General features: G+C 44.1%; 1 protein-coding gene across 2 annotated transcripts in view; it reads left to right on the top strand.

The window, feature by feature from the left end:
- Positions 1-13,667, top strand: part of RPAP1 (RNA polymerase II associated protein 1) — a 53,638-nt gene that overhangs the window by 34,232 nt on the left and 5,739 nt on the right. For both annotated transcript variants that reach the window (XM_079964326.1, XM_079964325.1), the window contains 6 exons: positions 4,030-4,231; positions 6,192-6,301; positions 7,582-7,777; positions 8,356-8,505; positions 9,332-9,474; positions 10,819-11,608. In XM_079964326.1, coding sequence (XP_079820452.1) covers positions 4,030-4,231; positions 6,192-6,301; positions 7,582-7,777; positions 8,356-8,505; positions 9,332-9,474; positions 10,819-11,608 — 1,591 coding nt within the window. The remainder of the gene's footprint in view (positions 1-4,029; positions 4,232-6,191; positions 6,302-7,581; positions 7,778-8,355; positions 8,506-9,331; positions 9,475-10,818; positions 11,609-13,667) is intronic.

Here is a 13,667-nt window from a genome sequence, read left to right as displayed (position 1 = left end):
CACCTGGGAATTTCCCTCTGAATTATCCCCGACAGAAAGGACTCTGGGTTTTTGGGGGGAAAGGTACTTTAAACCATTTTTTTCAATTCATTGTATATCACTTCCCAATACTTTTACCCTTTTACAAGTCCACTTTTTTGTCCAGTGCTCTGGTGTGAATCCTCATGCCAGAGTGCTGGAGCAGAAGGCTCTTTGGTGTGTCCCTGTTGATGAGTGCCAGAGCACCTTCTGGTCTGGTGCTCTGGGACTACCCTGCACATGATCGCCAGAGCACCGGACTGGAAAGTGCTCCCCTCCTGACATCCTGATTTGGGGGACAAAAATATTGGGCGGTGTGGAAGTGGTATACAGCCAACATGACTAGCAGCCATTTATTTTAAAAAGCCTGATCAAAAAAGAACAACCTTCACAGAGGCCATCAAACGGTCATACGCTGCCTTTCCTTTGTCATGGGACCTTGCATGCAGGGTTCCCATCAGACTCCAATTCATGCACTGAGCAGACTCAGTTCTGTGTAGCTTCAGCGAGGTTGCTGCATTATCTACTTGAAAACCATTCCCTGCCTGTATGTGTGGATGTTTTTCCTCCTCATAATGGCAATGCAAAAGTCAGAGGTAAACTTGCCCATACCTGGCAACCAAGAGGCGTTATCCCATATCAAAGACACATTCCATCCAGGCAGAAGCATTTGCAAAGCCACAAGATAAACCATCCACAATATAAGGTTCTGTCTAAAGGGTAACTGAGCGAGGGAATGGGTTTGTGAGTGCAACCTTATTATTTGCCTTTATTCTTGTTTTTAGAGAAGTTTCATTTTGAACGAGAGCTGTGGCACTCCTGCTTCTAAGAATCGAGGGTGCCATCGCATGTCAGCTTTCTGCAATGCCCAAATAACACTTGGCACTAAATGTAGGGTTTGTTGAAATTCTGCCGTTAAGTGCTTCCTTACAAAGGGAAAATAGCAGTTAGTGAATTGGCTTTCTGTGAAATACAGGTGAATCAATTTCTCCGGTTTTTCTTTCAAATGGGCCGTGCAGAATTCTCATCACTTGTTTTGGGAAAGTGGCACTTGAAGTGAAGGGCAGGAAAGGATTTTAAATGATTGGGGGGGGGGAGCCAGTTACCTTCAAAATGATGGGGTGGGTGGGGAAGAGAACAGGCTATTGTTTACAAAACAGCTTTCCTAAATTATATCATTTGCAGCCTGGCATAGCAACATGCTTGTGGTTCTGGTGTGAGATTATTATAGGCTTTTAAAACATAAGATGGCTGTTGAATATGTACAGATAAATAATAAATCCCGGGCACTTTTATGAGAAGCAAAGTGAAGATAATTTACCCATTCTTTTGTGTACAAAAATGAGTGAACACCACCCCCATTGTTGGAAAATCGTTTTCGGGCTTTAAATGTGAAAAATGTGGATGTTTTAATTTTTTTGTACTTAACAGCTGTCTCTGTGTCCTGCTTGACATGGTCACTTTAAAAGCAGAATACAGACAAAGAGAGGGAGTTAGGTTCATTTACTGTTTGTCTTTGGAAAACTTTTGAGAGAGTACAACACATAACCAAACATGATGGAAGCTTCCTGGAGACAAAAAAATTGCTGTTCTGTGGCTGAAAGTGGGATTGAAGTTTCTGTCCTTTTCATAACAGCTGTCTGTGCACGACTGGTGATGAGAATTGTGACAGAGCTTCTCTGGCTTTCTATAGTTGTGAGGAAGGTATTTATAAGGGTGGTGATGATACCTCAGTAAAAACTGATCACTTCGGCAAGTAAGGTTGTGACCATCAATGTTCTTTTATTTTATTTTTTTTAATACATATTTGTTAAGGTTTTTTGAATACAAATGCATAAATGATAAACAACATTACTTATATCATAACATAATTTCGTCACTTCTTTGGACTCCCTCACATCTCCCGCTCCCACTTACATCGTTACAAAAAAAAATTTTCCCAGCAAATTACCCACTTGTTTACAATCTTATCTCCACTCATTTAAATAAAATCTAGCAATTCTCCAAAAAAATTATATTTTCCTTAATCTCACTTATCGTCAAAATCAGATCTAGTTCAGTGGTGGGCAATTATTTATGATCTAGCATCCTTCTTAACATTCCATCAATGTTCTTTTAGCCTAGCAGTCTTGTCAGATTAATTGCCCTTCAAAGAGGCGTTCTAGTCTTCCCTGTGTGTGTCCTGCTTTAGTCCCCTATTTTTGTATCTCTTTTTCTTCCATTTCCCTCTTCTTAGGGTGAGTGGGAGGAAATAATTAGACTTTGCTGAAGAGCAGTTGATTGTGGTATTCCCTAGGAATCCACTGCTGAGTCCAGCAAAGCCCAGGGTTTGTTCGTGCTGTTGCAGTGGAGGTTGACAGTGAATTTGATTGAGAAGATAATCATTTGGGTGGGTGTAAATAAATACCTGGCTCAGTGAAAGAGGTTGCTCTGATGAGAGTGAGTGACAGGGGTGGGAGCACTTTGAAGGAAAGCATATGGGACTGGTAGGCTGCAGGGGCAAACCAAGGAAAAAACACTTTGCTAGAGGCGTAATGTGTCCAGCATCAGAGAAAAGTGCTGTTGCAGTATGAGTGCCGTTCTGTGCGAATTCGGCTTGTGTCCTGCATCCCGCAAATGGAACTCTCATTGCTGCAGACATAATGGGTTGAATCCCATTGTTTTCCAAATGGGCTGAATCCCATTTAAAACTTTAAAACTATTGTGTGCCTCTGCTAGTGGAAGAGGAAGGGAGGTGACTTTTGCCAATTTCCCTTTGCAGCCCCCTGCACCCTCAGTAAATCTGCTCCAGAAGGTTGGAGAACTTTCTAGAACAGAATGGAAGGTGATGCAGCAGCCTGCTGGGGTTATTAATTAACCCCTGCTTCTGTTTGTGGTAACATCATCTGAATTGAAAGCTTTTTTTGCGAGCCGAAGGGACACCTTTGGACTGAGCCCAAGAATTATCAGTCACATGAGTTTCTGTAATTAGGAATCAAGTGATATCTGTGCATGTGTGAAGCAGCTCTTAATTTTTGATCAGCCAAGGGCCTTGACCATTTCCGATCTTAAATTAAAACAATAAATGAATGAATGAATTTTTATTCTGCTTGTTTTGCAGCCTCTTGGCAGCTTGCAAAACATCAGTGAAAATATTACAGATGGTACAAAATTGACAAATATTAAAACTGCAACTTGATGAATCCTCTCCAGCCAAACAACTGCTGAAACCTTGCTTAGAAATAACACATTCTTGTTTCTTTTGCTTCCCTGTTCCCCCTCTCTCAGTTACTTGGAACAAGGTCATTTCAATTCTCATCCATAAGTGGAGCTTATGACTGTAATGTTGCTTTCCCCATTTGTACTAATACACTGAGTGGTGTGTTGTTGTTGTTGTTTGGTTATACTTACTCTCTGGTTTTTATTTATAGTGCTGTTATTGTTAGTTGCCCGCAGGACTTATCTGATATTCAGCTTAGTTTTACTGAGAGGAGACCCACTGAAATGAATGATCATGATTAAGTTAGGTTCACTCATTTTAGTAGGTCTGCTCTGATTAAACAGTTATTGGGTGGCATGTAAATATTGTTAGAGTTCAAATCCCCATTAATCCATGTAGTTTACTGGGTGACATGGGTCTGGTCTTCACCTCTCAGCTAACCTACCTGCCAGGGTTGTGAAGATACAGTGGGGGGGGGGCAGGGGAGGCACCATGTATGCAGTGTTGACTCCTTGGGATATAAGTGTGGTAATAATTTAATAATAGATAAGATTATGGCAAGGCACCAGTTCAGCTTGCTTGTGAAGCCATCTAGTTGTAGACTAGATATGAACATGAGTAAAGTTTGTTCATTTATTTCATTCAGAATATCTACCACTTCTCAACAAAGCATTAAATAGTAAAACTGGACAACAATGAAAGCATCCTAAAACATGTTTCACAGTAACCAAATCTTTTAGGCTGATCAGTTAGTTGGCATTGGCAATTTGAGTCTTACCTCTCCCCTTCATGGTTTCTCTTTTCTGTTTCAGGAGTGATCCAGAAGGCGGTGGCCAGATTCCACCTCCGCCAGTCACCTGGAGTCAGATATCAGGCTTCAGGCCCATCATTGAAATGCAACTGAAAGGATGCCTTGAACAAATAACCCAGCTGGAGATCTGGCAGGCACTGCAGCCCCTCATAACAGCTTATGTCCTTTACATGGCGGCCTATTACAGTCACTGCAATCAGCAGGTGAGGCCTGTGAAAACCAAAGAAGTGTCTCTTGCAACTGTCTGTTGGGTTGATCCTTTATTCCCCAGTGCAACTATCCATCCGGACAAGGCTTGGGAGAACAGTCAAGGGAAGGAAGTGCAGTTGTCTTAACTGAAATGATACAGGTGCCTGTCTTCTGGGTTCCTTTGTAAATTCAGGTGAACCTTGCAGCTGGTTTCAGTGTCTTTCAATCTTATAATTTGCCATGGTACCCTCCATATGTTGCTGGACCACAGTTCCCATCATTCCTGGCCACTGGACATCCTGGCTGGGGCTTATGGGAGCTGGAGGCCCTACCTTGGTTAACCTGGCTTTACTAGGATTACTCTGGACAGGATCAGCTTAATATATCTCTTCCCCCGTTCATGGGAAGAGTGTCAAAAGCATCAGAAACTTTCCGAATCAAGTGGAAAAGATTTAGCAGTAGTTTTCAGCCCCTGTTCAAATGACCTTCAGGAGCTTTTTTGAAGCAACTACCAGTCAAAAATTCTTTATGAAATCACCAAGCAAATGAAAATAATTTTGTTATTGATTATACTTGGATTGTTTGAGGCCTGACCATAGCCAGAGCCACTTATGCATTCTGTAGCTGCATTCACACATGACAGTAACCTATTGCTTGTCCAGCAAGCCATGAGTAGACCCACCAACAAGCAAACAAGTCAAGGGCTGTTTTTCCAGAACTTGATTTATTTTTCAGCTGTTCTTGTGTAATACTTGTATAGCTTGGTGAGCATCTGGGGTGGGATGGCCAGACGCAGCTCCTTGGTTTGGACCTGACAATAAACCATAGTTAAACAAGCTGTGGTTCATAAGCTTCACTTTTATTTATTCATTTTATGTTATTAGTTTATGCGGGGGTAGGGGGATTATGAATCTCCTTCTACATTTCAAGTCTCAAGGGAATTTACAAACCATAAAAACAACTAAAAATAGTTTTAGAAACTCTACAAAAAGCAAATAAGGATATGTGTTTGTTCTGTATTGTTTTCAAACCTAGTGCCAGGGACCTTTTCAAGCACTGGTTTGTTGCCAGAAAACAAATCATGGGTAGTCTTCAAACAAGCCATTGTTAACCTAAAGAAACTATGGATTAGCATTACGTGTGAACCAGGCTTGTGTCTGAGCACTTTTCCCATTCATCCAAAGCTTATCTAGAGCAGGAGGAGTACAGTGTGCATCTCTGTATTCCTCTGTTTTGTTTGATGTCTCCCTTACAGCACAGGAAAGGAGGAAGAGCTCCTGTTGGGAAGGAGACAGTGTAAAGAACAGTCTCCTCCTTGCCAGTTGTTCAATATATTTTGACACCCTTGACCCACTTCTAATTCCATACAGAAAAGTAGTGATTGATCTCTCTATCTTGCAAGGAGCTGAATTAAAGAGTCCTGGATTTGCAAGGGCCTGTAAGAAGACTCTTCAGCTGTCCCACTTGAAGCATTAGGGCAGTTACACCAGCTCAGGAGTTCCCAAACTCTGGTCCATGGACCAGCAGTGGTTGCAAGCTTCATTCAGGTGGACAATGGCAGATCTCTTTTAATACAATTAAAAACCATGCAGCATCTAGCACATTCAACATACAGTTGCTACAACAGGTAGAATAATTATTAAGTGATCTGCCAAGATGTCCTGCAATTTTCCAGTGAGACAGGGAAAGAGACAGTGAGTTTGAGAACCACTACATTACCCCCTTCTTGATGTGCTCTTGCCTTGTACTCGAGTTCTTTAATAAAACATTCCTAGGCAAATATGTTTGGAGGCATTGATCATGCATAATAAATCACTGTCCTGGACAATGTCATGAGGCAAAATCATGTGCCTGCAGCATCTTGAATTTAAAAAGGAAGGAAATCAATAGGTCTGACTCATGCACTGTATATGTTGTTGGCTTAATTTCAGAGTTTTCACAAAAACGCCTTTTTCCTCCTGTTTCCCCCCTCAGCCATCAGTAAACCCCATTGACTCCTTAGAGGAAGTGGAGCATCTGACATCAGCGCTGCTGCTGCCTCTCCTCAGCCAGCCAGTCATGCAGAACCTCTGGGAAATGCTCAGGTAAAATCTGTGCCCACGTCTGTTGCTGCTGCAGCAAGCCAACAAGCAGCAGTGGTGCTGTGCTGTCATTCTTTGGGCAGCCGAAACAGTTCAGCTGGATGGACAGGGCTGTGTGTCTTCTTTCCTTCTGCCCCTGTCCCTATTTGTCTTTTGATCTCACTCATAAAGTCAGAGTAAATTATGCAACGTGGGCATACATTAAACTGCATCATTTACACGGGTCACAGAATCCTGCTTTGTGGCCCAGAATATTAATTTACCTTGGTGCAGAGGGTTCTTTATTCTTGCCAGTGTCGTGGTGTGGTTAAGAGCGGTAGACTCGTAATCTGGTGAACCGGGTTCGATTCCCCGCTCCTCCACATGCAGCTGCTGGGTGACCTTGGGCTAGTCACACTTTTCTGAAGTCTCTCAGCCCCACTCACCTCACAGAGTGTTTGTTGTGGGGGAGGAAGGGAAAGGAGAATGTTAGCTGCTTTGAAACTCATTCGGGTAGTGATAAAGCAGGATATCAAATCCAAACTCTTCTTCTTCTTGCCAGGATGTTACTTAATGGCCAGATCAAGGTGTGTGCTGGTGTTGGCAAATAGATCATGTGCGAAGTTAGGCATCTGCATACCTCTGGAGCGCTTGCTTCCAGATAATTAGGGCAAGTTTGTCTTTAGAGCCAGTGTGGTGTAGTGGTTAAGAGCGGTAGTCTTGTAATCTGGGGAACCGGGTTCGCGTCTCCGCTCCTCCACATGCAGCTGCTGGGTGACCTTGGGCTAGTCACACTTCTCTGAAGTCTCTCAGCCCCACTCACATCACAGAGTGTTTGTTGTGGGGGAGGAGGGGAAAGGAGATTGTTAGCCGCTTTGAGACTCCTGAAGGGGAGTGAAAGGCGGGATATCAAATCCAAACTCTTCTTCTCTTCAAGAGGATAGCGTTGCACTGTACGTTCAGGATTGTGCTTTCTGCAGCCACCTATATGGCAAAGCTGAAGAAGCCAAGGAGTGAAGGAGGGCACTCTGGGAGTGGTCTGTGGGGTAGAGTCCCACTTTGTCTGACAAATCTAGCACATGAAACAAATCCCAAATTGGCCCTGGGTTGGTCAGCAGAACTCCCAGAACAGCATGCGGGGCGGAGTGGGGAATGCTTGCCTTGATGGTACTATTGTCCCATTGAACTTCTTTCTTTAGCTGGCAACACTTTAATCACATGGATTTTTTTTTTAATAAGTTGCTTTTTTCTCAGTAGTATTTGCCTTCTGAAGTATAACCTCTCTTTCTCTCTTTTCCACACAGGCCATGCTCTGCTGTGTGCAATCCTTTAACCTGCTCTCCAGCGCCAGAATCTCTCCCCAGCATCGTTTCTCTGAGCTGCACTGGGGGCAAACCCCCAATGAGCCTTGCAGGCTCTAAATCGCCTTTCCCTTTCCTTACTGCCTTCCTGGTGCTTGTCGATAGCATCATCACTGTACACAAAGGGCTGGTTGGCAAGGTGAGCCCTCCTGGTGTTTTGTTCTGCTGTTCTTCAAGCCATTTCTGCTGGAGACATGCTCTGTTCTAAAAAAGAGAACAGAGGACACTTCCTGTATCTGAGAAGAAAGTATAAACAGGACACTGTAACAGTGTTCCATTTATGTGTTTCAGGCAACCAGATGCAATAAAGCCAGGAGTTGGTTGAGCAAGCCCTGAAAGCCTAACCCTTGGGCATATGAGAGCCTGAAGTCTAGCCTTTGGGCATATAAACCCTCTTCAGGTTTTATAAAATTATAAGCATGTAGGAGGTATGAGGCTATGTGAACCACATGCAAAAACACACCCCGACTTGGCAAATTCTGTAGATAGTTTATAAGCGTATTTGTGTACAAGCCTTATCTCATGGTAGCTAGCTTCTCTCTGGGGAAACCATCAGTTTTCAATTATCCCAGCAGACAATGAGAAGGATGTTGTAGTAGCTGAGCATATGAATGACATTTCTGTATGACAGAAAAAAACTAGCCAAAGGAGACTATCACCCTCTAGATTCAGGTGTTTTTGAAGTGACGTTACCTTTTTTTTCTTTTCTTAACACAGTATGTCTCCATACTGGACGTGAAGGGTGTAACAGACTATCTGCTGCAGAGCTGGACTGCTGACCCACCTTCTATAACTCCTTCCTCTGCTTGGCTCTTGAGCCATGAATACCACTTTCAATATTACGTGCTTTCACTGGCTCAGAAAATGGTAAGCGCTTTGCATCCATCTTCACTTCTGGTTTGCTTAGCCCACCCATCACCAGCCTACGGCCCTCCAGATGTGTTTTACTACAGCACATGCTGGTTGTGACTGATGGGAGTTGTAGCCCAGAACATCTGAGGAACGCCAGGGTGTCTTTGCCCATGTACTTATTACAGAACCTGCTGGGGAGGGGATATGGTGAATGAGGCCGTGGTTCCTCAATAGAATTTGGCACCTACTGATTCACTTTACAATGTTCCCCACTCTCCATACCCCACTTTGATAATGAAATGGACAAAAGAAGCCAATAGGTGTTTCCCCCCCACTTCCCATCCCAATTTGCTGCCCATAAAGAAAACATACTGCATCATCTTAGCAGTCTGCAGAGACCTAAAGCTGTCTGCTTCTACTCCCACCCACTCCCTTGCCACACAAACATCAGTAGACTCTGTCTGAAGAGACTTAGGGGTTGTGGGAAAGTTGGGGGTTGTGCCATGTGTACTCATTCACCATAAGGTGAAACTGGCTGAAAATCTGAGTGATCCACTGTGTAAAGCCCAGATTTTGGCCAACCAAAGTATCTGCCTTAACTTGTCTCCCACCACGTTGCATAAACACCATGCAAAGTTGCACTGTGTTGCGCTGATTCGCGGACTTCATGGTGAAAAGCCAATGTGTAGGGGGATGTCTATCAGGATAAAAAAACTTCCTGCTCTTGCAGCTTGGCATAGAGCATCTCCCTTTATTCCTGTGTCATATCATGACCCATATATCTGTGTCAATGCGCATGGCTGCAACATTTTCACATGCTGGATTTTTGTTTCCTGTGCAGGCAGGTACTTGTCCGGATTACAGCCGGCATGCTTCGCTCCATCACTGCGTTGCCATGGCGTTGTTAAGTCGTTTGTTGCCAGGCAGTGAGCACCTGGCTCATGAGCTCCTATTGGGCCTTGTTTTCAATGCAAAACTGATTCCGTAAGTTCCACTCCCTCTTTCCACCTCTTCCCCATCGCTCCCCTTGAGTAACCCTTCCAAAGATGAGGATGTGGAGAAACTGTTTTGGAAAAAAGGAAAGAGAGATTTACAGAGCTTTAGTTTCAGTAACCTACTGGGGAGCCTGTTCTAGGTTTCCTTGCAGTGGGAGTTGAGGACATAAAACGAGTCTTGCTGGATGTTACTAAAAGTGTGTCTAAATCATAAGCAGATGCTTATGACAGGCAGGACACAACTATCTTATCATTCTGTTCCTCTTTGATCCCCAACAATTGATATTCCGAGGCATACTGTCTCTGATCCTGGAGATAATATATAGCCATCATGACTAATACTTGTGCTGTCTACATAGCTGAAGAAACATTTTGATGCAGCTCCGTGGCCCTGAAGGACAAAGGCTGACTTCTTGCTCTTCTCTGCACCAGCTGTGAAGCCTTTTAAATCTCCGTGCCATCTTTATTGCTTTTCCACTTGTAACTTTTGCTGTGCAAAAAGTTGGAGGTTATGTTTGTGCAATTTTTAAAAATTGACTTCTTCTATGTTGATGGTGATATATCCTTAATGTAAACACTGCAAAGTGGGTTAAATCGTGAGAGATTTGCCGAGGCCTAAGAAGGTGATCTAGTCCACAAACGTGGCACTTTCGGCACTGCACTCCACAAGAGTCAGTCTGAAAGCTGAAAATGGGCGTTAGGGATTGCCATGTGTTCAGGCCATTTCCCCTTCAATATATTCCTCATCCCAAAAATAAGTTATTAAATTTCACTGCATTGAGGCTGCTTATAGTCATGAGAAAAGGAATTGAATGTTTGAATCTCCTTGGAAACATGGATTCCCATGTATAAAAATGGTTGGTGGCCTCTGCATACACTGACTCCCAACTCCCATCATCCCTGGCCATCGGTTGGCTGTGGTTGCTGGGAGTTAGAGTCCAGCAACATCAAGATGGGGAAGGGTGCTGTAAGATATGATAATGAGTGCTACACACTCAGAGGCCCTTTCTACATACAGGAATCCCCTTTATACCCCTTTCTTAGTTGCCCTAGCTATTCCTGGAGGTGCATTTATTCTAGCAATCTTTGTTCTGTTCCAGCTAGGCACTTCTTACATACTTATAAGCAGCACCTGCCACACTGTAGAATATATTTCCTTAGGGCAGCACCCTGGAGTCATGCTGCATCTCTGTTTGTGAAAATGTAGATCATAAGACTGTTGGGGATTACTCTTCTGCTGTAGGAAATAGATAAGCAAATAGCAAATATCATTGCATTATTCAAGAAAGCATTGGCATTCATCACCTGTCTCCCCACCCCCTCTTTTGTACAGGGAAGGCAAATCAGGGGGGCCAGAAGCTGCTGATTTCTCAGACCTCCTGCACTTGAGCTCAAAGGCGAAGCCAGCACAGCCAGGCTCAGCAGCTGCTGTTCCTCCCCTCCCTAGTCGTGGTGCCTTACTGGAGGAAGCATACCAGCATCTCCCACTGATCCAGGCCTGCTACCTCTCTCACTTGGCTTACTTGGAGCCCGCCCTTGTTCGTTCCAGAGATGTTTACCAAGGCCGAACACACTTAATCCAATCCATGATTCTTCCTGAGGTCAAAGGGCCAATCCTGCCTTCCGATTGGCCGTTTCTTCCTCTCATCAACCTCTATAACAGTGTGACTGGTGCAGAGCTGAGTTCTCTCCCACTGGATCTTGTGCGCACAGTGACTCAGAACCTGCAGTGGGTCCTCTTGCTGGAGACTTGGAGAGCCAGGGTCCTTCAGGGCATCTCGGCGGCAGCCAAACTTGCAAGGCTTATGTGTGTCTTCCTCACGGGCAGCGACTTGTTCCTGGAAGGGCCTGTCCATTGCTACACAGCTGCTCTACTCTCCCTCTACTGCCAGCCCAAAGTCCTGGATTCCTTGAACTTGGATGCTCCCCTCCCTGGCTTAGCTTCTTTCCATGACCTCTACATAAACCTCCTTGAACAGTTTGAAGGAGTCTCCTTTGGAGACCCACTCTTTGGCGTCTTCGTGCTTCTTCCTCTGCAGAGGCGGTTTAGTGTGCAGCTAAGGATGGCTGTCTTTGGAGAGCATGTGAGCACCTTGAGGGCACTGGGAGTTCCACTCCAGCAGGTAGGTCTCCCCAAGATAAGGCCGGTTTGTTTTGGGGTAGGGGTGGACTTTGGGAGGTGGGAAGCAAGCTCAAGAAAGCCCTGCTGGATCAGACTGAAGGCCCATTTAGTCCAGCATCTTGTTCTCCCTGTGGCCAACAAGATGTCCATGAAAACCCCACAAACAGCACATGAGCGTAGCAGAACTCTCTACTTGTAATCCCCAGCAAAGCTGTCATGAGCAGTAGCCACTGATAGCCTTAACACACTATGAATGTGTCTAACCCTCTTATAAATCCATCCACGCTGGTGGTCCTCACTACATCTTTGGGTTTAGCTATGTCCTGCGTGAATAAGTACTTCCTTTTGCCTGCCCTGAATCTTCATGTCCCTGTATTCTAGTACTATGAGAGAGGGAAGGAAGGAAACGTATAAGGAGGCAGAAGTAGCTGGCAGGATTAGGGGGAGCATAATTCTGTTCCCCACTAGGGATGGACTGAGCAGCCTAATTACCTCTCCACTTTGAGTTTTGCTGGAGCTCAGTCTGTCAGTTTGCATTTCTTGGTGCAGAAAGTATTGATATGATGTGTAGAGAGCTTTCCTCTTCTAATTAATTCAAGAGGGTTCTGGAAACTTCTCTGTGTGAAAAAAACAAGCAGAATGTTGGGAGGAATGTTTTTGCCAAAAATCTCAGAAACCTCACCAGGAGGGCTTTAAACTGATTAATGTGGGGGAGGGAGACAGTGCTCCTGAAGGTAGGAGTCTATCAATTGATGAAGATGATCATCCAAATGTCATAGACCAAATGGAGCAAACAGCACGCAGACCTAGTGGTGGGAGGAAAAAATCTTTAAATAAGAGACACGGGGGAATGATTAATGGACTTCAATGTCTGTACAGTATGGGAAAGCATGGGAAATAAACAAGATACTGTACAGTATGGGAAAGCATGGGAAATAAACAAGATGAGCTTGAGCTCTTGGTACAGCAAACTAAATATGACATAATAGGCATCACTGAAACCTGGTGGGATAAGTCCCAAGATTGGAATGTAATAATGGAGGGATACAATCTATTTCAGAGAAACAGACCAGACAAGAAAGGAGGAGGAGTGGCGTTATATGTCAGGGATGTGTATACCTGTGAAGAGATCCAAGATTTAGAACCTCAAAGCCAAAGTGAGAGCATTTGGGTCAAAATTAAGGGAGAGAAGAATAACAGTGACCTCATTGTGGGAGTTTACTATAGATCCCCAAGCCAAATGGAGGACATAGATGATGCCTTCCTGGAACAGATGGCCAAGCATGCAAAAGGAAGGGAGATAGTAGTAATGGGGGACTTCAATTACCCGGATATTTGTTGGATGTCAAACTCAGCCAAGAGCATAAGGTCAAACAGATTCCTCACTGGCCTTGCAGACAACTTCATTGTCCAGAAAGTGGGAGAAGCAACAAGAGGAACAGCCATTTTAGATCTGGTCCTAACCAATGTTGATGACCTGGTTAGTGGGGTAGAAGTGGAAGGATCATTAGGCGCAAGTGATCATGCTCTTCTGAAGTTTGCTATACAGCGGAAAGGAGCAGCCAAGCATACTAGGACTCAATTTCTTGACTTTAAGAAAGCCAACTTCATAAAACTTAGGGAAGTGCTGGGTGAGATCCCATGGACAGTAATACTAAAAGGAAAGGGAGTTCATGATGGCTGGGAGTTTGTTAAGAGGGAGATAGTAAAAGCACAACTTGAGGCAATGCCAATGAGACAGAAACATGGAAGGTGCCTAAAGAAGCCAGGGTGGCTATCTAAAGAACTTTTAACTGAGTTAAGATTAAAAAAGGATGTGTACAAAAAATGGAAAAGGGGGGAAACCACCAAAGAGGAATTCAAACAAATACCCAGCACGTGTAGACACAAAGTCAGAAAAGCTAAAGCACAGAATGAACTCAGGCTTGCTAGAGAGGTTAAAAGCAACAAAAAAGGCTTTTATGGGTATGTTCGTAGCAAAAGGAAGAACAAAGAAACAGTGGGGTCACTCAGGAGAAGATGGTGAAATGCAAACAGGGGACACAGAAAGGGCTGAACTC

Source organism: Podarcis cretensis (assembly GCF_951804945.1).
Source record: "Podarcis cretensis genome assembly, chromosome: 1".
Lineage (NCBI taxonomy): Eukaryota > Metazoa > Chordata > Lepidosauria > Squamata > Lacertidae > Podarcis > Podarcis cretensis.
This window is presented reverse-complemented; position numbering and strand designations above follow the sequence as displayed.